The following is a 24,635-nucleotide window of genomic DNA, read 5'->3' on the forward strand; positions in this document are numbered from 1 at the left end:
TTATTTTTCATCAATTCTCAGCCATTATCTCTTTGAATATTATCTCTCCCTATTGTCTATGATCTTTTACTGGAACTCCCATTAGATATACTATATGATAGACATTCTCATTCTATCTGCTGTCCCTCTGTGTCAATGGTCTTATTTATTTTTCCTTTTGTATACTACGTTCCGGGCATATTTCTCAGATCTATTTTTATTTGCCTAATTCGTATAGTCCAATCAAGTCTAATCTGCTATTTATCCTACTCACTGAGTTTTAAATTTTCAGTGTCCATTAAGAATTTTCTTCCATAAGTTCTTTTTGGTTCTTTTCCAAATCTGCTTGTTTTTTGTTCTATTGTGTTTTTTTTTTTCCATTTTAATTTTTTTCCATTTCCTTCTTTTACACCTTTAATAATTTAAAGTTGCTAATTTTATGTTCTCACTCGTATTATTCATTTACGTGAAGTTCTTGGCAGTCTGATTTGTTCTTGCTTTCCTTCTATCTATTGACATTTGCTCATGATGAGATTGTTTTTCATGGATTTTTCAATTTTCAATTGTGAATTCATATTCAATGAGGCTTTATCCTTGGGAATCTTTCCCATCTTGAGTTGAGGATGTGTATCTTCTTTTTCAAAATTTTTTTATTCTTGGCAATTAATATACTTTCATGTGCATCTTAGATGCCCAATAAGCTCTTGTTCATGATATGGGCAACCTATAAAAAGATAACTAAATCTCCTTACTCCCTTTATTGGAAGGAGACCTATCTCTCTACCACATTCCGTCTAAGCGTTTTTGCTTGAGTCTGTGAGATTTTCATTGTTGTTGAGACATACATTCTTGGGACAAGAGAATGCAGCTGACCTTGGGAGAAGAGAAATGAGCAAAGGTTCTGGAAAGGAGGAAAAGAGAATGGAACAATGCTTCAGTCACAGGAGGAATGACAACACTGAACAGCAAACAAAGATGAGTAAACAAGAATACTATCATGCCTGAGTTGAGATAGGGGAGCAAAGACAAGAATAACATGGCAATGGACCAAAGAGGTGGAGGGAGGTATCTCATTGTGTGCTTCAGAGGATGGAGACTCCAGGAAAGTGGAAATAAGTTTATATAACTGCTTTTCTGCTTTTATTAATAATAGCAAAGGACAGTAAAAGGCCAAGACTTGCCATGTGCCGGGTACTGTGGTAAGAGCTTTATTTGGATTCTTTCATTTGATCTTCATACAACTCATTGAGGAAACACTTTCATTCTCCCTAATATACAGATGAGAAAACTGAAATTTGAGAAGCTAAGAAACTTAACCATACCCCACAGCCAGAGAGAGGAGTAGAGCTGAAATTTGAACCCAGCTCTGTCGAACTCCAGAGCAGGAACATGTAGCCAGTTCAGGGCTGAACTAGCTCTTCCACTGGGTTATGATGTAAAACACTTTAATGCATGTGGTAGCTGCTCCAGGGACTCCTCACATGGTGGTGGGGAGAGCTGCTGCGGATGGGAAGACTCCATTTATTGAAATTGTTAATAGTACAAAGCACATGGCACATGGTGAGTGCTTAATAAATATTTGCCTAATAAATAAATGTTTTTTCCTTTGTAGAGTTGAGGAGCTGAGTCCTGGAGAAGTAGAATAGGACATTTTAGGACTTTCCTTCCTATTCTTCCCTTGGGTTTAAAGAACTGCACAGTCAGATGGAGAGACCAATGTCCTGGTCACTTTCCCTGGCAAGGACGCTGGGCTGGGTGGGATTCTCAAGAGGCATGTCACACTGTAGGCTGATAACAGTGACTAGGAGTCACTGCCTGGCTGTTTGGATCGTTTCCTGGCTGGGTGGCAATTTCTAGGTACTGGTCCTTCTGAGCTCTGTTATTGTCAATCCTCATCTTGGTGATGAGAACAGAATACATAATGAAGGGATTCCTCCCTTGTCCCACCTTCTGCACACACAGCCCAGGCTCACCCCCAGCCAGTGCAAACCCCAAGACTTTATAGGGCTGGAATGTCCATGCTGTAGGGTCTCCCCCGACGTGTGCCGTGCAGGCAGACCCAGCATCTCAAGTATCTATTCTCCCTGAGAAAGGATACAGCCCAGAGTGACGGGAATTTGCGGGGGTGGGGGGTGGTGGGAAAGTTCACCTGCCAGGAATTTGCCACCACGATTCCTAGCCTTCCTTTGTAAGGGAAATGACTTGTTTCTTACTGCTGAAGCTTTGGAACCTCCTTATATTACAGCTGCAACCTGTCTGTGTTTGCCAGGGAAGTGGAGCTCCCAGAAGAGGCCATCAACTGGGACAGCTGTGTGTCTCTTTGTCTTCCTCGTGTCTTGGGTCTCCTTGTTTCTCTGTCTTTTTCTTTCTTTTTTGTTTTCTTTCTTTCTTTCTTTTTCTTCCTTCCTTCCTTTCTCGCTTTAACTTTTCATTGCCTTTCTTCCCTCTCCTTCTCTGCCCCCACAACTCCTCTCCCACGCCTCACACCTCTGTTTCTGTGTACTTTTCCACAGCTCTACCTACCTCCCAATGCCTTCCTTCTCTCCAAAGGCGCAGCACGACCCCCAGTCCTGTCATTTTCCCTCACCCCCACCAGGCCTGAAAAGGTCCTGGCTTGCCTGCACCCCCAGCGCTCATCCCACAGAGGTTCTTCAAAGCCCCCGTCCTGCCTCAGACTGCGCCTGGGTTCCGGGGAGAGGCCGAGGAGCTGGGCTGCCAGATGCACCTGCTGAGTTTAAAGTCCGCTACTCCGGGAGCATTTCCTGGGCCAACTGGGACACCGGGCCCCTGCAGGGTGCACAGAGGCACAGACGCTGTGGGGGCGAACTCCCTGGGTGCCTGCTGTCAGCCTGGGGGACTTCTGAGGTCCTTTGTGCTGACCTGGCAGTGGGCTCCCAATGGGGCAACGAGCACCATGGGGCTCAGAGACCCAGATTAGCATTTTAAAGAAAGGTCAGCAAGAAAGGATTTCTGAGACCTGCCGGGAGCAGAAGGCATGATGGTGAGGAAAGTTCACCACCCCCAGGCTCCCAACAGGCCCATCTGCTGACCAGGTGGCATTCGACAGGGCAGATAGGCACCAGATAAGGAAGGGGGAGAGGTGGATTCTAACTTCAGCTCAGACACCGGCGAGCAGTTTGGGCAGGTTACTTATCATCTCTAAGCCTTACCTCCCTCCCCGCTCAAGAGAAAAAGTCAGACAAAATGATCTCTAAAGTCCTCCCAGCCCTAGAATTATGATGGTCCAGGGAGGGGGCAGAGGCTGGGTGACTGTTGTCCACTGGCCTGTGGGAAAGCCTCAGAACAAACACCAGCTCTGTGTGTGACTTTGGACCGGATACTTGACCTATCTGAGCCTCAGTTTCCACACCTGTCTAGTGCGAGTAATACATACTTTATGGGACCCTATGAGAACTAAACCAAGTAGAAAAGCATAGCGTGATTTCAACGACGATTTTAACTCATACTTGATCCAGGCACTCACTGAGAAGGTCGTGCCCTGTGCAATTCTTTCTCCACCCCGACTGCCACGGAGACAGCTGGCGTGCCCTCTGACGCCTCTATAACACTTACCAATTTCTCCTTTTAGCAAAGGGAGGCAGGCCTTAGGGTAAGGGCCTTCAGTTGACAACACCAAGCTCTGATTTAATAACATCAATTTTTATTCATAATGTCTATTTTTACAATTTCCTTCTATTTATTATTTATTTATTCATATTGTTACCTTATTTATTTTGATTTTATTTATTATAATTTATTTACCTTCTATTTATGGCGATGCTGGTTTTCCATGAAGGTAGTGTTACCAAATCTCCTTCTGAGACAAATTTGAGTAAATAAAAGGAGTCAACTGGAGACAAATATTAAGCAAGTAACAGTAAAGGCAGCATGACCATCTGGTAAAAACTGTGAAGGCAATCTAAGAATTGGGGAAATGTTTGCACTAAATTTGGGGACAAGTAAAGTGCCCCTTCTGGTCCCCGAGCTCTTCAGTGGGTAATCATGACTATATCTGCCCTGGGAGGAAGGGCATGTGCTGCCTGCATGCCATTTCTCTGCCTGTCACCTCAGCTCTGGTGGTGCTGATGCCACCAGTCTCCCTGGAGGACCCAGGAGTGACAGAGCAGAGCCAGCCTTCTGGGCAGTGCAAAATGGGGATAAGTTCTGTTCAGTCTTTACATTGGTTCTGGCTCCAATGGTCTCCCCCATTGAATTTAATGGACAGTCGTTGCAATGGCCACCACATTATGAACCACTGAATTTCTACACTAATGATAAAGGGGCTGGAGTCCCCATCTGAGCCATTGTATTTTAAACAGAATATGTATTACCTTCTGAAATAAAAGCCACTTATACATACCAACCAATCTATCTCAGTATAGTGTCACCAAGACAGATCTTGACGGAAGAGCCAAGAGCAAGTCACATAAAATCTTCAAGTCCATGACTGTCATCACCAGGGAGTTCTCAGGACTGTTAAGGGCAGCTTGTGGGTTACTTTGCTCAACTTACAGCTTTTAATTTTGTTCTAAGGAGGGAAGAACAAAATAGATAACTAAGAGGATGTTTTTTGCAAGCCTCCAATCCAGTGCAGCAGCTTGCAGAAGATGCACTTAGCGCAGTGTCCTGGGGCTCCTGGAGGAATTCTGAAAGTGAAGACTCAGCCACGTGCCCCACAGTGTCTGCCTCAAACAGTCCGCTCTGTCCCAGCTGCATAGTGCAAGGTGTCTTTCTGGAAGCATCTAACGTATCTAGAGTTTGTGGTCACATAAGCCCATGTGAGAGGTTCCCAGGGAGGAAGAGCTGGTGAGGCACTCAGTGGATGTCCCCAAACAGCAGTGGCTTTGGCACCTAGAGAAACCAGAGGTCGCCCTTCTCTGTGTTTGGACTTGCTAGAATGGCCAGGCAATTGGCACAGCTCTCCTTGTGGATTGGTAGGACAGCCATGCAAAGTCCACAGGGAAAAATCCCCTTGGTGGTAGACTTAAGGACTCAGGTCCTGGCCAACGGTAAGGATCTACTGCTCCTTCTTGTCCTCAGGAAGTATTCCTAGAATGCTGTTTCATACATTCTGGAAATCTAACAGTGACCTTCTGCTGAAACATGGCAAGCCCCTTCTTAAAGACTTTCAATGAACTTGTCTCTTGAACTCGGTGGCCAGTTTATTGGGCCATGTTTCCTTTACGGCTTATTCTTCTGCAACTCCCAGGACATTGCCAGATTGCGGTTTGCCTTCTCTTGTTTGTTTTTGCAAAAATATTGAAAAAGCAGAATTTCTTGGTTTCACATAGAGAGCTTTACCTCTCACAAGAATACCATGGTTTATAATTTTTTAAGCCATTAAATTATGACCTCATCTTTGGGAAGCAGGAAGCTTGGCAACTGTGGGAATAGATACTAAAGATGAAGACGGGACGTGACTTCAGGGAGGCCAGCTGTCAGTGTGAAATAAAGGGATCCTGCTTTGGACGACATTGTGCCAAAAGCAGACACCAAGGGAGCAAGCTGGAGTCAGAAGGTGGTGAAACCCACAGAGATGTCTGACGTTCGACTCGTCTAGTCTTATTCTCTAGTGGGTTAATAAGTGGGAAGGGTGAGCTCAGCATTGTCTTTATTTGCTAATGTGGCAAGAACTACTAGGCAGGGGCGGGATTGTGGCTCATCTGCACAGTGTCTTTTGTGATGGAGTCATTAGAGCACCTTGGAGCATGAGGGAGGAGTTGAGTCCTAGACTGCCCAGATCTTGAACCAGAGTTTTTGCAAAGATCAAATCAGGGGCCCTCTCAGAAAAGGGTGAGGAGGTCTGTTGGTCTGGAAGTCAGAAGAACAAGTGGGGAGTACTGAGAAGAATCTCTTTCCCTTTGGCACCTCCTTTTCCCAAAAGTAAAAATGGGTGGACTCATTTTTGCCCCACCTACTTCCCAGAGGCAAGGTCCACAGTACTGGTGTTCTGGTGGGACGGCAGTGATCACTGAGATGAAAGGGAGGTGGGAATTTGCAGAACTGTTATTCAGAATAGAGAAGTGGGGGATGAGTTCTAACCAGGCACGGTCCATGAGTTGGGTCTCATTTGACCCAGCCATGGATGTAGTTTAGGGTAATGAAGACTATGTCTCTGCAAGTGTATCCTGGCACTGGGGACAATGATGGGGGACGATATCATTTTCCCCAAAGGCACTGGCTTTAATGTGTTAGAAAAGGGGAGACTTTTTCTGTAGGTGCCTTGTCCTGGCCCACTAATTCTTCACTCGGAATTGTCTGACATGAAGCCAGTGATGTGGGGAACGCTCTCACAGGCACCCTCCGTGGTAGACAGGCCTGGGTCTAGGACGTCAGAATATCAGTGGAAATCTTCTTCAGGACATCTTTTTGACTACCATGAATCACTTACACACAGTTTTAAGACTAATTTAAAACACATTAAATTTTGGAATAACCTAGATATCAGTACTACCCCATCTAATGGGATATTATTCAATTATTTTTTAAAAAGTGTTTTTCATGATATTTAATGACATGGAGAAAAATGCTTACAATTTAACGTAAAGGGAAAATAGGATAAAAATTAGGTGTTCAATCTAACCCCAATTTTGCAAAAATACACACCCAAGAAAAAAGTGTGAAAGAAATATATTAAAATATTAATAATGGTTTATCTGTGGGTAGTGGGATTTTATGTTCTTTTACAAAACTTTTCTAAATTCTTTACGAGTCTGAATTATTCTTATAAACAGAAATAAATATAAAATAAATATTTATAATTAAAAAAACTCCTTAAAGCTTGCTCTGAGTCCCTTTCTCCATTCTGGAGACCAGTACTCCCTTCTGGTACTCAAAGGCCCTTGGGCATGATTTCAAGGGCTGGGCTACTGTGGTCTTCCTCCTTCACTATAAAGCACAAAGAGATAAATTACTCCAAAGGTACAGGCTCTCTTGTCATGCCACGTAACTCAGCAGATCCAAGCCTCAGCTTCCTTACTTGTAAAGTGGGAGAATAGCTACTGCTCTTTCTTACACAATAAAGAGATTACATATAAAGACAAAAGAAAATAAGGAAGAGGAGAGTACTATTAGCTTGTTAGAAGAGAACACAGTGGTAATTTAAGGAGTGGTAGGTTACCAATAGCAGTTATAGCTTGGAAGATCTGACATGAAATCATGGTAACAATCTGAACCATGTTAGCTACCTTTATCACAATAGCTGGTAGGACTGGCAAGTGGGTAATTAATATTATTGTGGTTGCATATTTTTGCAGCACGACTTTGGTATTTTCATATCTCAAATTTCTGACTGTTTTAATAAGCCCCTTTTCCGAACAGTCACAAAATAATATTATGTACCAGAAAGAGTCACCAGAGGGCGCTAGATCACTGATAGAAGCCACCTGGCTCCTCCACAGCAAAAGCACCAAGATTATGTCAAGAATACTGGACCTGGGTCCAGGACCCAGAAAAATGAAATCCAGTGTACATTGATTACGATGTTGAGCCAACATTTAAGTAAATATGTTTAACTGTTCTCCTTGGCTATTACTTTAGTTGCTTTACTTTTTTGGTTTGTATGTTTATGCACTTACTTTTATTTATTTCTCTTAAATCAGTCGAGATTGTTCAGATTAGAATTCTTTAGAAATCTGAAACCCTGGTTGACTTTGAAAGCCGCCACAGGCACGTGTTCACATGATAAATAGGCTGACTTCCTCTCTGAGAAGCTTGTAAATGTATTTGGAAATAAATAAGTGGCCCATATTGTTTTCAGAACAGAGGAGGTTGAAATTTCTATTTTTGTTGAGGCTTTCCATTCTTGTGCCATAGCCCTCAATTCCTGGCCTGCAGACACAGCGACAGGAGCTGAAATGCACCAGGGCTATTCGTAGGTGCTTCTCTACACTCCTCACATTTCCGAGGCTGTCCCAGGGAGGCAATGAGTGGACGTGCGTGTCAGGGTTGAGATAGCCCATTCAGGCTGGAGCGGCTCTGCCAGGCCCTGGGGACTGTCCATATCGGGCTGTCTGTGGTCTGTAGTGTAACGGCTGCAGCAGAGGGCTGGGGCAACTTGCCTCTGTTCTCATTCTAGTGAGGGGCCTTGTGGGGTGCAGAACAGTGAAGTGGGGACAGGGAGCAACAATCCTGTCTGCACTCGCCTCCCTCACTCACCTCACGTGCGTGCACACACATGAGTACTGGCTTGGGGTCAGAAGATCTCGTCCTAGTTTGGCTGTCTGTTTCTGGGTCACAGTCATTACAAATAAGATCTGTATGCCTTCTTTTTCATCCTTACAAATAGCACTTTGAAGTAGGCAGGGCAATTCCTGTTTTTATTCCAATTTACAAATGAGGAAACACAATGAATCAAAGATATCTAGGGTTCCTTTTAAGTTTGAGGTTCCGTCCTGTGTGTGTAGAATCTCTTCCTCGATTGATAAGGCCACATGCCAGGTTTTCTGAACCTGTTGTAGAAGTCTGTGGATGATAAGGAAGTTCCAGGAGAGAGCTGGGCAAAGGCCCGATGAGGCCTATTTCTGGTGGGTGGTGGTGGGTGATGGCACTGTCTCATTCAGTGCCTACCAGTCAGGCCATTCGGGGAGGTGGTGAGGGATTGGGGATTGCAGGAACGGTACGCTCTCGACTTTGACAATGAGGGTCTCTGACGAATCCCAACTAAGCTGAGGTTTTGGATAACACAGAAGTTGCTAAAGGTTTCAATCAGCAAAGGCTGGGTAATAAAGAAGGCAGAAGGAGGTGATGTCTGGGGTCGCCCAGCACCCTCTGGTGAGATGATAAAGGTGATGGTGGAGGAGAAACACAGCTGGGGATTCTGCAATTGGGAAATCAACCAGTGGCCTCTTGCTACTAGCCCCAGACCGGCGTTTCAGAGGAACCCAGGCTGTGGGGGAAGTCCAGGAAGGCCTGGAGGGGATTCATTGGTTTGCAAAGCTCAATTTCGTGGGGGAGGGAATCCATCCTGGGGGTTTCACATCCTACTGGGGAGACAGTCCTATCCTTTGCTGCTCTTTGTATGTTATGGGTGTTTTGTTTTTAAATTTCAAATCTTGGACTTGATTTAAGGAAAGTCCTTAACTTTCCTGGCATAGGCAGAGGCCCAAAGGCAGCAAAACATAGCCATTTAGAAGGCTAATAAGTCAGGGAACCTCAAGATGGCAGAAAGGACCCAGGGCTTTTGCATACATGGGACTGATTCAACAGGGAGGTGTTCAGAGTGGCTGCTGAACATGGAAGATAGAGGCAGGAGGTACCATCCTAGTGACAGATAATTTCACTTTCTGGAAAATACTGTCTGTAGCTCCCTTTTACATACTGCTTTTTAAGTACCAAATACTCAAGGAACTCTTGCCTCATTCCATTGGCCTTGACTCTTTTCTAATGGATGTGTGTCCTGAGCCCAGTGAATGTCTTCTGAATCAAGCACGAATCAAGGATGCAAACATCCCCTTCCGCCTTTCTGCCCAGCTCCGCCTCCTTTGCCAGGTCCTCCCCTGCATCCTAGGGCCTCTGAGGGTGAAGGGAAGGGCTGAGCTGCCGCTCAGGCAGAAAGAGCAACGGGCCTGTACAGAGGAGGATGCTAACTTGGCTGTCACCACTGGAAGGGCTGAGAGGAGCCTGAGAATTCCAATTAGGCTTAAACTAATGAGCTGGAAACTTCGGGGAAACCACTGTGGGCAATGAGGGGAGAGTGTGCTCATCTTCCTTTTAATTTGCATTGGAAAATCTTGTGGTCCAGCTGGTAGTAGGAGGGTGGACAGCGTCCAGAGGGAGCAAAGTTTCTGAGTATCAGAAGGGGGATTCCCCTGGTGGTGTAGGGATAGAGGCTGCAGAACAAACCCAGACTCCTCCCTCATCTTTAACGGGGGAGGAGGGAAGACCCTAAATGGGGAAAGGCGGGCTTGAATGGAGCCTCCCTTCTCCCAGCCGCCCTCCTCACACAATGGAGTCTGAGGCTAGATAAAAGAGGAGGCTTAAGGGAACTTTATTGTCCCTTCCTGAGGCCAGGTCCCTCCTGCCCATCTCTGCCTGTTCTCTTAGGTAGCCTCTGTGCTTCATAAGGAAAAGGAAGAGAAGTCACCTGCTGCTGTCAAAAGTCACAGACCACCTGCCAGCCTCCCGGGTGGTCCTGCCTTCCAGCCATGCAAGGGGCACTGGGGCACCTAGGAAAGGGAGAGGGAAGAGCGAATTAGGGGTCAGTAGGGGTTGATCCTGAAGGGGTGTAGATCCTGAAGAAGGGTCCTCCTTACTCAGGAAGCCCAAGGATCGTGGGGTGTCTGACCAGTGGAATCGAGTCTACAGCTGGGCACTCCTCCCCTCCCCACTGGGGACTCCTTTGGGAAAAACGGCCTGCCACGGGCGCCCCGCTATCCTCCTCGGGTCCCTCAGGGCGCTCGGCTGGGGGCGCAGCACCTTGGAGAGAGGTGCCAGGTCCCGCGCCTGGGCTTGGGGCGCTCTACCTGGCGCACTGGGGGTCAGGGGTGTGTGCCAGGCCGCCGCCAAGGGGTCTGCCTGCTCCCTGCCCAGCACCGAGGAGAGGCGAGCCAGCGTGGCGAGCCTCCTCCCCTCCCGCCCGGCCGGCCTGAGCCCGCGCCCGCTCCAGTTGCTGCAGCTGCTGCTGCTGGCGGCTGCGGGGAGCGTGGGGCGCGCGCCGGAGAGGCTCGGGCGGCGAGGACCAGGACGAGGAGGAGCCGGAGGAGGCGAGGAGGAAGAACGAGAGCGGAGGCCGAGGGGGCTCAGCGGCGTGGCGACGCGGCTCAGGGATCCCGGGAGCGTGGGCTACCGGCGGCGGCGGCGGCCAGGGAGCCGGACGCGGTGAACCTGCCGCGGCCCGGCGCGCACGGGGTCGACGAGCGGGAGCCGAGCGCAGCCAGGGGAGGAGGGCTGGCGCGGGGGCGTCCGGGCGGAGGGGGCTGATTATACATTATTAACGAGCTGCCGCCTAATAAGAAAAGAGCGGCTCGTTCGCGGCGCGAGGAGCCGGCGGCGCGCGGGGAGGGGGTCCCCGGCCGGAGCGCAGCGAACACGCGTGGCGCACGGCAAGCAGCGCGACTCCGAGGGCACCCGGGCTCGCGCGCAGAGCCGGGGCGGGCCAGGGGGCGGCGCAGACCCCGGGCGCGGGCGGCCCGCGGCGTCCCCTCGCTCTCGGCGCTCGGGGCCGGCGCAGGCCGGGGCCAGCGGGGCGCGGGCCGAGGAGGGGGAGCTGCCCGCGCGCCCCATCCCCCTCCCCCCCGGGCGGGCGGGCCGGTGGCCGGGGGGAGGGCGGGCGGCGGCGGCTCGCTGTATATATCTCCGCGCACCCCGCCAGGTCGCGCACAGCGCCCCGAGCTCAGGCGCCTCCCCGCCCCCCTCCCTGCGCGCGGCGGCGGCAGCAGTAGCAGCAATATGGCTGTGGATGGGTGTTCGGGGTGGCGCTGGCGGCGGGAGGAGCTCCCCCGAGCCCCTGCGCTGGCTGCCCGTTGCTAGCTATGGCAAATGGTGGCGGCGGCGGCGGCGGCAGCAGCGGCGGCGGCGGCGGCGGCGGCGGTGGAGGCAGCAGTCTTAGAATGAGTAGCAATATCCACGCGAACCATCTCAGCCTAGACGCGTCCTCCTCCTCCTCCTCTTCCTCCTCTTCTTCCTCCTCCTCCTCTTCTTCCTCCTCGTCCTCGGTCCACGAGCCCAAGATGGATGCGCTCATCATCCCGGTGACCATGGAGGTGCCGTGCGACAGCCGGGGCCAACGCATGTGGTGGGCTTTCCTGGCCTCTTCCATGGTGACTTTCTTCGGGGGCCTTTTCATCATCTTGCTCTGGCGGACGCTCAAGTACCTGTGGACCGTTTGCTGCCACTGCGGGGGCAAGACGAAGGTAACGCGTGCCCCGGGCGCCCGTCCCCTGCGCCAGCCCCGCCACTTCTTGGCGTCTCCTGCAGCCCACCTCCTCGCTCCACAAGGCGCCGTGCCTCCTTCCATCCCTGCCTGCCTTCCTCTCGCCGCCTTCCCTTCTCTCCGCTCTCCCTGCGCCCTCGGCTCGGGGCAGCGGGCGGCGCGCCGGGGGCGAGGAGTTGCCCCCAACCGGTGCGCTCCTCCGGGACGCGGACGCCCAATCCCGTCCCCTTGTTTATTGTAGGGTTGTTTGCGGCTGCGGCTGGGGCCGAGGTGGGGGACGCGCGCCCCTCGGTTCCGTGGTGTGGGGTAGGCAGAGCCAGCCCTGCGGGCACGGAGGAAGCTGGGGGCCGCTAGGTTCGTGTTCCGCACGCATCACCTGCCGCGGCTCAGCTCCTTGAGGTGGGCGAGGAGGAGCACAGCAGCCCGCAGTTTAGAAACCTGTTGGGGAGATGAGTTCCTGGAGTCAGAAAGAAAGGAAAACGCTTTGGGCTGGGGAGAAAATCTTTTGGACTAGGGAATCCCGAGGGAGGAAATGGCCAGAGGAAGTGGGGGACCTTGGGAGGGAATAAAGAAAGTTGGGGAGATCCGTCCAGTTTTGGAGGGAACCCATGGAAGCTGCCACTTTAGGAATGTGGCCGGGTCGCAAATCTGATGTCACCTCCCTCTCCATCCCTTAGATATTCTCGTGGAACAGATTCCCACCCCAAGTTCTTCGATCTCTGTATTCTTGCCCCAGGCCTCCCCGTTTAGGTACCCGGAAATGCCACCAGCGGCGCGGAGCTGGAGTGGGAGGTCAACCCGAGAGCCGGCAGAGGCCGCGGCTTCACGCGGAGCCTCCTCCCCGACGCTTTTGAGGTGGCTGGATGTCGGCTTAAGCTATTCCTGGCGCAGAGACGCCCACCAGCACCGAGGCTCACTACATCTTATGTATGGTTGCTAGGCTGAATGCCTGGTCTGTTGCTGTGTCCCTAGAGATGCTGTGTCCACCCCCCCCCCCTCCCCCCGTCTCTGGTTAGGGATGGGGGCAGTTTTTCATAGAAAACTACAGAATGAAAAAGAAAGAACTGGAAAAAAGAGTGGCAGAGCTGCTTTCTGTTTGAGTAATTTCCATCCTAGGGGACTTCCCAGCGCCACCGTTTGCAGAGGGAAGGGAGGTCAAGGGGAGTAGGGGGACAGCGCAAGGGGCACGCAGATCTCTGGTGGAGTGTTCCCACCTTTTCTAGTAAAGTTAATCCAGAGGACCCCTCCAACTTCCGCAGGGTACAGCCACTTGTAGCCATCTCCTTAGTTGCTACGGGAAGAAGTAGGAAAGCCAGGGGCTATGAGTGAAACACCAGGGTGAACCGAAGCTCTCTTTTCTGATCATTAATTATACATCCTGTTTAGTGCTGGAGCTCAGCTGTGTTTTGTGGCAGCACATTTGTGTTTTGGAAAATACTGGTGTGTTGGAAATAAGGGAGAAAAAGAAAAGCCACCATTCTCTTCCTTCTCCTCCTCCTCCAGATGTTGGCCAGCCAGCTTTCTTTGGAGTTCCCTTCCTAACCATAGAACTTTCTTCTCCTTACTTGTCAAGGTGGAAAACCCACATTCCAGAGAAGCCCTCCAAGGAAGCAAAATCCTAACCACGAGACCCTGAGCCCATGCCCCTTGCCCAGTGCTCCTCCTGACAAGCAGTGATTCCCAGAGCCGCCTTCTTTGCACTTTGCCTCTCTTCCGCCTCCCCGCCAGTCTTCAGTGCTGGGAGTCTTTCCTTTACTGAGATTCAGTGTGCCCTTAGGGGAAAGGTGGCTCAGAGTTGTGTGCGTCTCAAATGTTCTCTAGACTGAGTGATTTTGGTGAACTTTTTAACTGCCTTCTTATCCTTAAGTAACTGTGCAATCTGGACCAGAATGAGAACTTTTTTCAATGAGTGAAAGTTGGTTTTGGTGTTTTTGTGATCCTGGGGTTTTCAGTACAGCTTCTAACGTGTTTCCACTCTGGGGGGTACATCAGTGCTGCTGCAGTGCCTGTGATGAGATGCTAATCGTGTCGTTCCCATAAAGAATCTCTTTCCTAAATGATGACCAAGCAGAACTTCTGTCAGTTTTCTCAAGAAAGTAGGTTCTTGGCAATGATCATGAGAGAAAACAACCCCCAAATATTTGGCTCTATTTGTAGCTCCGAGACCTGCGGAGTTGAATGTAACTGGAAGTTTCTACAAAGAATCAGCCTGAGACGAGAGATGTTTGCAGTTGGTTGGGGAGATGTGAGGCATGTAAAATGAGATCAGGTCACTTTCGATACCGTTCGAGTCCATTTTAAAACATGCCCAGAATCTCTTAATACCCGCCCCTTGATTGCTCAATTAATGTAGCCAGCTCATTATACCCAATAATAGTAACTTAGGCTTTTTACAAGCTTTTTTTCCTACGCTTGAGGTCTGTATTTTTACTGCAATCATGGTTTTGTGTCCTTCATTCTTTTTGCTTTCCAAGTATTTGGTAATTGTCAAGACTCTGTACAGAAGAATGCATTTGGCTTAAGTTTGGAATAATTATTTTAGTGCTAGGTTTCCCAAGCAAACTTAGGCTGCTTTTCACTGAATTCTACCGGCCCTCAGATGTGTTCACTCTCATTCTCTTTCAGCCCTAAGATGGTTTGGTCAGGAGGAAGGTGGGTCTTGTTAGCATCTGAAATTCCGTGGGAGATAAGTTTCAGCAGGGAGCTCTGGAATCACAAGCATTCAGCCCCTGGGTCTGCACCATCCTTTTTGATCAAAGGTGCCGGGAACTGTGGGTGTGCATCATGAGGCATCTCATCATTAGGACCTTTGGCTCCGAATCTCAAATGGTGAATGACTTTACTATTTTAAAAAGAATGGTATGTGGATTTTTTTAGGAAATAAAGAAAAATAATGACATTTCCCCCCGGTTGGGAACTGGGCACAATCATTCCAGTCCTGTGTTCTTCGCTGCACTTTTTCACTTTCCTGTTTTTTCTCTGTTGGATTTCATCAGAACTGTGTATTTCCTTGGCTGTGACATTTTGAGGTCCAATCCAGTCACACACTGTAGCGAACAGGGAGCTGCTCTGGCAGCTTGAATAAGGCGGTGACCTTGAAGAAGTCATTTAACCTCTTGGTCTCTCTTTTCTTGTGTTTAAAATGTGGGGATTGAATTCTGAGTTCTAACGTCCCTTCCTGCTCTGTGATTCAGTGTAGGAGAGTGGAAGGAGTTGACGAACTATGGGTAAAGTTTCTAGCTGAGAATGTGGTTTGCAATTCCTTTAGGAACTCAGCCTCTGAGCACTTATATGTCTTTATTCCCATCTTCTGCTCTTCTTCCAGCATGCAGTCTGCTTCTCTTTAAACGTCTGGGGAAACTGAGGCCAACTTCCTGGTGTAGCTGTGGTTTGCCGAGCCGCCTGAATGTGGCTGGGCATGGACTGCCTCCTGCTCTCAGTTTGAGCTGTCGTCCCCGTAGAAGTTTGGGCTTGATGGAGGCTGGTCTGCATGTCATGAATTATTGAGGTATTGTCTCCATGGCTGTGTCTGAGAAAACAACACGTTTTCTCTGTCAGGCTCGTGACTAATATAAATATCAGATCCCAGTGTGGCTGGGTAATTACACAGGGTCTGGCCTGATGCATCCAATCAGGGCTGGAGCTTCAGGGCCTCAGAATTCTTGATTCCAGATTGGCCCTGGTGCTTTGTTTTGTCCCGGGAGTTGGCTGCATCAGACGACCTTCAGATCATCCTTTTTGATCAGATCACTTAGGGTGGCCTTGGAGAAGTTCTCAGGTCCCAGTCACGGGGGAGCTCCAGCTGACCCTCCTTGTCCAGAGAGCTTTTGCTTCTCATTCCTGGCTCTCTTTGTGGAAATGCACACTTTTAGTAGAGACTCTGCAATCAGACAGACCCAAGTGCAAATTGTGGATCTCACACTTATTAGCAGGGCATCTTTGGCTGGCAAGCCTTGATTTCTTCATCTGTAAAAAGAGCGTAATGATGTTTACTTTGTAAGATTCTTATAAGGAGTGGCAGTAATGGGTGTACAGCACCCAGCAAATGCCTGGCACTTAGGCCTCCTGTAGATGGGAGCTGCCATAGCTTCACAAAGTGGTGAGGTTATTCTCCCTTTGATTCCTTGAACTCTTGGCCCCGATAGGGTACAGACTACGGCAGATAGAACTTTTGAGCCAATAGCAATTTCTAAACCCTGAAGTCTACTGTCCTTGGGTCACACAACCAGTTAGGGTCAGAGTGAGATTTGGACTCATGGCCCTTGGCTGTTGTAAGGCCAGAAGATTGAGGAGGGACAGCCAAGGAAGGGTCCATGGATGATGGCCTGGCAGGATAGCTTGTGTTTTGACGGTGGGGAAGTCAGTGGACTGGCATTGTGGGCTCCAGGAGCTGTAGACGTAGTAGGAATGAAAGGTCTCATGGGCAGGTGTGACTGTCCAGTGTCCCTTGAGAAGGGCTGAATTCCATCCCTGTTATCCCCAGTCCAGAGCCCCCAGTCCTGTTCCCCTGATAATGTGACAGTTCCCTAACCAGGGTGCTCTCTACTCGGACCAGCTTTACCTTGACAGCCCCTAGAGCAGTGTTTCCCAAAGTGTGTTCTGTGGCGTACTTGCCGTTGAAGTTACCTCGTGAAAACAAATTGAGAGTCGTGGCATACCTGAGCCACCCCTTGGAGAGTCACGTCAGAGGCTTGGAGAAGTCCTGTGGTAGAGAAATTGGTTCTGCTGCTCTTGACTGGGCTCACCTTGAGCAGCCTTGCCTAGATGTCAAGCCTGCGATGCATGCAGTACCCAAGAGTCAGCCCGTCACCTTGGGCAAGGACTTCTCTGCTTTATGTCTCAATCTCCTCGTCTGCAAATTGGGGATTGTAATAGAGCACAGCCCTAGGGGTGGGTACTCTCACCAACCCTTCTTATAGCATTTGCTAGGAGGACACTGGTGACCGCAGGCCATGGGCTGGCCCTGCTTCAGGTGCCCAGGGGCCTGTCCAAACATGCGTCAGGAGGAAAGGAAGAGCTGCCTTAATGTTTGGGCTGGGGGAGAAAAGATTCCAAGGGCAAGGCCAAGGAGGCCCCTCTTTGCCTCACCAATGTCTTCTTCCCTGGATGGGGACATTCACTGGGTGCCTGGTAGTAGGGAGTAAGTGCTTGCTCTGAGTCTCTCTCTCTTGCCAGGGCAAGAGAAGCCTGGTGCTGAAGCAAGCAGATTGGCACTGGATTGCAGTGCCAGGACCTCCTTCCCAAAGTGGGCAGCAGGGGTGTCCCAGCTCACAGTGGCAGTGGCTGTGCTAACCTGCGAATCACAGCAGCCAACACCACGTTCCTGGGACTTCAGAGCTGTAGAGCCCCTGGAGGGACGCCTCTGTGGTTCCGGCGAAAAGGCTATGTGCGTGCTGTGATGCTGCAGCACTCGGGGCCCTGCGAAGAACACTGGTCTTCCTGGAGACATGCCGGGGTCAGGCAAGGTCAGGCATCCTGCAGGACCTCCATGGTTCCACAGCCGTTCTGTGCACAGCAAGAGCCGATCCAGAGTCTCCCTTTTTGAAATGCTTCTTGAGTGGGTGGAATCCTGGCCCTGGGCACATGAAGAAGGAAACTTGGGGGCCCCACCCTCAGAGTTAGGGGTGTCTTAGCACTCTGGGCAGAAGGCTCAAGGAACGTTCGATTGGGGTATCAGATCTCCGCCTCCAAGGGCTGGAGAGAGCATCTAGTCCATCTAGTCTTGGGGCTTCTCACATCTTAATATGCATGCGAATCACCCCGGGAACTGTTAAAATGCCGATTCTGATTCAGAAGGTCCAGGGTGGGGCCTGGGATTCTACATTTTGAACAAGACACAGGTGATGCCGATGCTGTGCAGACCACACTTTGAGGAGCAAGGTTCTGGTCCATTCCTCAGTCTCCAAGCCATCCCTCCCTGAAGACACGCCTACTTTTAAATGGAAATTCCCAGCTCTTCAGCTGTGAGCAGGATGAGAGAGGCAGGTTTGCTGTGCTAGGACAGCCAGGTCAAGAAAACTGCTCAGGCCTCTCTGGGTTGCTGTGCTTCCGTCTGGACGTGTATTGCTCAAGCTGATTGTGCGGGCGCCTGCTCCCAAGGAACCCACGAGCACTGTTGGTTTGGAGTTGGACTGAGGCGGCCAGGGCAGCGTTCTGCAGATGTACAGGGTGTGGTCTGCGTGATGCCCATCAACGTGTGGGCTCTCCCTTGCGCCATTGGTCATGCTGCAAGGGGTGAGGCTTTCCGAAGTCCAGCATGGCAACTCAGCCAAACCACCTTCTTGCAAAATTAAATGCTTATGGTGTAGCCGGGGCTGCACTGTGGTGATGCTCCAGGTAGCCAGCTGCTGGCCACTCCCTCTGGAGTGTTTGAAGTCAGCGGGCAGCAAAACTGCCAGCCTGATTTTCCATAGGGCCCTGGGTGGGCCTTCGCAAATGGAGGCTTCAACCTGAAAGGCTCAGGTTCAAGACTTGGTCACTGAGTGGAGAGAGACGTGTGGCCCTGTGCTGTGCAACCCTCCAGTTGTACTTCTCAAGAATTCCAGCAGATTGAAATTGAAAGTAGCTCCTTTTCTCACCATAGCAAGGTTTTTCACAGCTCATACTGTTAGGGGACTTGTTCCTTGAGATGTGCTTTTTTATGTTGTTCCATCATCAACGAGGATTACCTGGAATAAACCATGAGCATCTTCAACAGCCACAACGAAGAAGGGCTTGGCATAAGACCCAGCACACAATAGGTTCTCAAATAAATCCTACGGTTATTATTGTTGTTGTTTTTGCTTTTATTGCGCAGTAAGTGCATACTGTGTGGCAGAAACCGAGCTAGGTGCTAGGGGAAAAAGAAGACCCAGTTCTGACTTTCTTTTGACAGGGTGGGAGGGAAAGAAACAGTTGTCTTCTCACGGGTGTGCACATGTGTGGTCTCTGAGTGGGGGCGGGAGCTGAGTCATGTAAGCGCAAGCACGCATATATGTTGGGAGGACCCTTTGCGTGGTGCTTAGCTGGGGCCTGGGTGGGAATGTAGTCAGTGCAAACACATTTTCCTGCCTTTTTGGGTAATTTGTTAGAAGCTATGGAGAAACTGGGTGAAAGAGATGGGCTTGATTTGGTGACAAAACAATGTTTGAGTCATTCCTGGATTTTAATTATTCATGCCACCCCAGTCTCTCTTGACCAGTGGATAACAAGGATTTAGTTCATGATGAGCAGTTGTTGGTGAGGTGGATGAGTCAGGCAGGGGAAGGAAGGACAGCTTTGAAAGCATGGCTACTTGAAGATGGAATTTGCTTTGTTTTCGGCATGATTTGCTGATCGTCTTTGGGACATTATATCTAATTGCCAATTTGGAAATGTAATTGTCACTCCAGGTCCAGAATGGATATACTTCACATCATCAGGCCAGCCTCCGAATCTTCTCCCTCTAAGATCTTGGTACCTGCATGACTAATGCTTCTTTACATGGCCAAAAGTGAAATTATTTAAAACATCTCATTTACTTTGTATTCTTTATGCTGTTTCATTGGCCTCCCTACCAGGCTTTCTCGGGGTCCAGATCTGGTTGACTCTGGCATTTCAAAGGTAATTAGTAGGGAAGCCTGTATGCCTTCCTTCTGCTCTTCATCGTTTCCTTTACTTCCATTCTTCCCTAGTGAGTCCTGCTAAGTCCAGGAGCAGAGGGACTGAAGTGTGCAGGTTAGTGGACAACAAATAGAGGCTTGATCTTGCAGGTTTAGAAGCACATGGAATTACAAAGTCATAGTGGTGGAAGGGAGCTATGGGGCCTGGGTCCTACTTCCTCCCCGGAGCCAGTGCTGGGGGGGTGCCCTCTGCCCCCTCGCCAGAGGGATGAGGGTGTTCATGATCTCCTGAGGACACCATTCCGCTGGGGACAAACCCACCTTAGAATGCATGCAAAAACTTTCTCCTTGCACCCCTCTTTGCTTCTGGTCTGTTTCCAGGACACAGAACAAGTCTTGATGGATGATAGATTTCAAATTCTAAGTCCGGCCCAGGAAGGCCCAGAGCTGGGTGGTGTTTAGATGTCACAATGTTGTTGAGACATAGAATGCCCTTAACTTGGTTGCTCCTATGCAGGCCACATTCTTTTCCTCTCTCATGACTTCTGGGGTCCTTCTTCTCCTAAAGTGGTGAGGTTTCCCCTTGCCCCATTCCCCAGAGTTTGGAAAACGGCCCATTTCAGTGGTTGGTTCTGGTAGTTTGCCCTCTGAGAGCTGTCGGGTCCTGTCAGAAGCTGCGGGTTTTGGCTGTCCCTGGGCCTCTTCATCACTGGCACGTGCCCTGATGGTTTCCAAAGTTTTGCTTCCTTCACAGTTTAGCCCTGAGCTTGGCTGAGAGCAGATGTGATTTTGGGGCTGTGCCAGGAATCCAGACGTAGAGTGCGGATCCTTTGTTAAGAAGCCTGAGTTGGACTCTGCTTTCTAGGTGTTGGCTCTCCCCAAAGGAGAGAGAACAGACAGCTATCTTGAGCCTCTTTTTGCGTCATTTAAATACAGCTGCTCCCTAGATTGGGGTTGTTCCTCCCCGCTGCTCATCTGTCTCTGCTCCTCTGGGCTTCTCTATACCACTGCTGACATTTTGTTGCACAGAAAGAAACCAGAAAAGAAAAGAACATACAAGAGGAGAAGGCGAGGGAGATGTTCACACAAAGAAAATAGACTCTCTCTTCTGGGAGCTAGAGGTTGGATAAATATATAATGGGGTGGATATTGTTTTTAGTCCCTCCACCTTTGTCTTAATGAGTAAATTCTGACAACTGACCTCACCTCCAAGGAGTGATGCGTTATTTAAAGACCAGTGGAAAGAGTGATTTCACTTTTGGAAGATTTTAGCTTTTCAAGTGAGAAGTTCCATCTAATTAAGTGCTGGCGGGTGCCTGTGTGGCCCTGTGGCCCTGACGCTAGGGGTTATTTGTGTGCGTGTTATATGGGAGCAGAATCTTCCTATTTGAGACTTTGGAAAGTGGACCTTTTGTGGCTGAAAGGGGAAAAAGTGGGCATCCTATGATAATCAAATGGAGAACTCAGAGATGAGGGCTCTAAGGCTTGAAGGAAAGATTTGGAAGATGAAAGGGTTTATCCAAGTGCTGGGGGTTTTCAGGACCAGCATGAGCTGGCAACAGCATTATATGTTGTTTTTCTTCTTTGTGCATCCGGGAATACTTGCCTCCTGGTGCTTAGAGGAATTGTTTTAGCTACCCGTGAATTACGGCCACTTCTCCCCTGGGTTGTGGCAGCCGCAGCCGATTGGGGGATGAGATTCCTGAACGGTGTAGGAATGGTGTCTCTAGCTGAACCCATAGAAGTCCAGGGTTTGCTTCAGTCTTAAAAAAGAAATCCATTTCGTAAGTTCATATGCAACACTGTTTTCCCCATCAGATTTCTTCTTCAACTTCAGTGTTTTACACCTTTGTCCTTAATCTTAAGCGTACTATATGTTCATTGTAGAAAATATAGGCAGTATAGAGAGGGGTTAAAAGAAAAGACACCTCACACCCACCAGGATGGTTACCATCCAAAACCCAGAAAACAACAAGTGTTGGCAAGGATGTGGAGAAACTGGAACCCTTGTGCACTGTTGGTGGGAATGTAGAATGATGCAGCCACTATGGAAAATCGTATGGTGGTTCCTCAAAATAATTAAAAATAGAATAACCATATGATCCAGAAATTCCACTTCTGTTTACATATCCAAAAGAAGATATTTGTACACCTGTGTTCATAGCAGCATTATTCATAATAGCCAAGAGGTGGAAGCAACCCAGATGTCCATCAGTGAAAGAATGGATAAACAAAATGTGATCTATACATGCAATGGAATATTGTTCATCTTGGAAGAGGAAGGAAATTCTGACACATGCTACAGCAGGCATGAACCTTGAAGACATTACGCTAAGTGAAATAAGCCAGACACAAAAGGATGAATGCTGTATGATTGTACTTATATGAGGCACCCAGAGTAGTCACATTCATAGGGACAGAAGTAGAAGGGTGGTTGCCAGGGGCTGGGAGGACTGGGGAATGAGGAATGGTTGTTTAATAGGCAGAGTTTCAGTTTTGCAAGATGAAAAAGTTCACAACAATGTGAATATGCTTAATACTACTGAACTGTACACTTAAAAATAAAGATGGTAATTTTATGTCATGTCTGTTTTTCCACGCTTATAAATAAAAAAAAAAAAAAAGAAAGAAAAAAATCCCTCCAAATCCCACTTCCTGGAGATGACCATCATCTTTGGGCATATTTTCTTTCCAGACACATTCTTCACCATGGTGCTCTCTTTGGTCGGTGGGGCAGCTAATATTCGTCCTCTAAGGATTGGTGAGTGGCAGTCCCATGAGAATTGGCCAGGCTGGTCTTGTTTGGTTTGGATAGTATCCACATCGAGAGCAGAACAGACAGAACAACCCTCTTTCTGCCCGTAGAGTCTGGTTTAATGGTGTCTGTTCTTAGAGTGAAGTTAAAGGACTACTGGGCTTTTTGCTTTTGACGTATGAGTAGCTGTGGGATCTTAGGCAGGTCGTTGTCTCTGGGCCCCAGTTTTCTCATATGTCGCATGCTCTCTGCTTCAATGATTTCAATATACAGCCGTGCCTTAAATCAGATTTCAAAGCTATCATTTTTATCTGAGAAAGAACCCAAGACTAGCGTATTTAAGGCAATCGGCCCACGGAGTGGTTCTGGTTCCACTAAAAATCACAAGAGTGAAATTTGACTGATGTGTCCCCGGAACTTCAATATTGACTTTGATGAGGTGGCATATTTAAGTATTACATTCTGGGGACACAAGCCCCATTGGAAATACCATCAAACTTGTCATTTTAAAAAAAAGTCTCAGAAATGGGTTTTTGTGACTCTGCTGTTTCTTCTAATGACATAGCCACACCACTATTGAGGTTTTAATTTTAATTTTTGGTGTGGGAGAAAGGTTGAAAACGTCTTTGATTATAGACTATAAATAGTGTACTATGACAGGCTGGCTTTGTTGAGGCTGGGCATAAGAAGAAACATTTGATTAAAAAGGAGGTCATGCAAGTCAACTAACTTTGACGCTTTTCCTTAACTGGCCCCAGAAGGCAACCGTGGAGCGAGAATGATCCTCTCAGGCCTGTTCCACGGAGCGTTCGAGCCGCCAAAAGCAGGGAGAAGGTGACCGGAGCTTCTGTGGCAATGGAGGGAGTGTCTGAAGGAATGATCCACACACTTAATAACTTCTGAAATAAAACTCCCCCCACATCGTGAGCAGCCAGTACACGAGAACTTAGTGAACAGTCTCTTAGGTTACATAACATCAATTAGATTGTGCTACTGGGGCCGTGTATTAAATTTTAACTTGTCACAAATACATTACATTAACACTTCATAGATCCACAGTGTGCCAGGTAGCTTTTGGGTGTTATCGAGTGAATTGGTGATTGTGTAGGACTTGACGAAGCCCCGACAAAAATACATGTTAGATTTTTCTGTATTGTAGTTTAACTCTTAATTGGGGGGCGCACGGGGCGGGGGGCGCAGTACAGACAGCCTGCAAATATTTCTTGCAAAATAAGCTAAAAATTGAAGCAGTAGTTATTGTATCTGCAGTACTGAATAGTTGATGTATGACCATGAATCAGAGATGACAGAGATTTTTAAAACTCAGGGAACCTTTTCATTTTCCAGTGGCAGAGTGTGCAAGCACTGTGTTTTTTAATTGGTCCCTTTTCTAAGTCAGGAGCTGAAGTGTTACCGCTCAAATCGCTCCTGAGTTGCATGGAAACTAATAAAATCGTGAAGGTTTCTATTTGTACTCTGTGAACACAGACGGTAATGAAACTGAAACAGCTTTCTCCAGGGATGCTGCTGTTTATGTGCCAGGCAGGGCTTTAAAATGGTTTTAGTGGTGAAAAGAGAAACTAGCACGTGAGGCGGTCCTGTTCTTTCTCCCTCCGTCCCTGGGGCCTCTTCATCTGTGCTCCTGTTTACCTCCCGACCTCCGAAAGAATGGATTCAGGACAAAGACCTCTGATCCCTAATATATCCTGTCCACCACCTGTTTTAGGAATCAGCAATTGTTCTCAAACATTCTCCCAGCCTCTCTGTCTTCCTCCTCAGACACTGCCTTGATCTCCACACTTACTGGTGCTGCTGTTTTGGTAAGTCTTTCTATGTGACCTGGAGTAACTGGCTTCCTAGGGAAAAAAAATTAACAACAAGCTTTTTTGAGTAGTTACTAAGCATTAAGCGCTGTTTTAAGCTCCTTATGTTTATTATGTTATTTAATCCTCAAAACAGTCCTGTGGAGTAAACAGTTTTATAATCCCCATTCTATAAATTAGAAGACTGAGGCATAGGGAATAAATATATATATATTTTTGGATAACTTTGAGGGCTTACTATGTGTCTGGTAGTTTCTAAGCTCTTTCTATGTATTGTCTTATTTAATCCTCACAACAGCCCAGTGAAGTAGAGGGTGTTATCACCCTCACTTTACAGATTAGGGAGCTGAGGCATGCTGAGGGTGAGTAACTTGCCCAGGGTCATACAGTAGTGAGGGGCAGAGCCAGGTTTCAGTGCAGGCAGGTGGGCAGTGGAGCCCATGTGTCTAACCCCTGCACTGTGCAACTACAGTTATACCTCCTGTAGTGGTATAATCACCTTTTCTCTATCCGATAGGCACATGTGCTGTGCGCAGTTGTGCAGGTTGCTCACTGCACAATTTTAGGGCTGCTATGAGATGAGACTCACATCAGATAATACATATTGTACTTTATGAACTATGGCA

The 24,635-nt window shown here is 48.5% G+C and overlaps 1 protein-coding gene across 2 annotated transcripts in view; it reads left to right on the forward strand.

The window, feature by feature from the left end:
• Window positions 1-11,241: 11,241 nt before the first annotated feature.
• KCNMA1 (potassium calcium-activated channel subfamily M alpha 1) overlaps window positions 11,242-24,635 on the forward strand; it is a 711,162-nt gene continuing 697,768 nt past the window's right edge. For both annotated transcript variants that reach the window (XM_004426905.3, XM_087431991.1), the window contains exon 1: window positions 11,242-11,831. In XM_004426905.3, the coding sequence (XP_004426962.1) occupies window positions 11,451-11,831 (381 nt within the window). In that variant the 5' untranslated portion in view covers window positions 11,242-11,450. The remainder of the gene's footprint in view (window positions 11,832-24,635) is intronic.

The sequence above is a fragment of the Ceratotherium simum genome, chromosome 6, assembly GCF_057802395.1.
Source record: "Ceratotherium simum simum isolate JZ-2026a chromosome 6, ASM5780239v1, whole genome shotgun sequence".
Classification (NCBI taxonomy): Eukaryota; Metazoa; Chordata; class Mammalia; order Perissodactyla; family Rhinocerotidae; genus Ceratotherium; species Ceratotherium simum.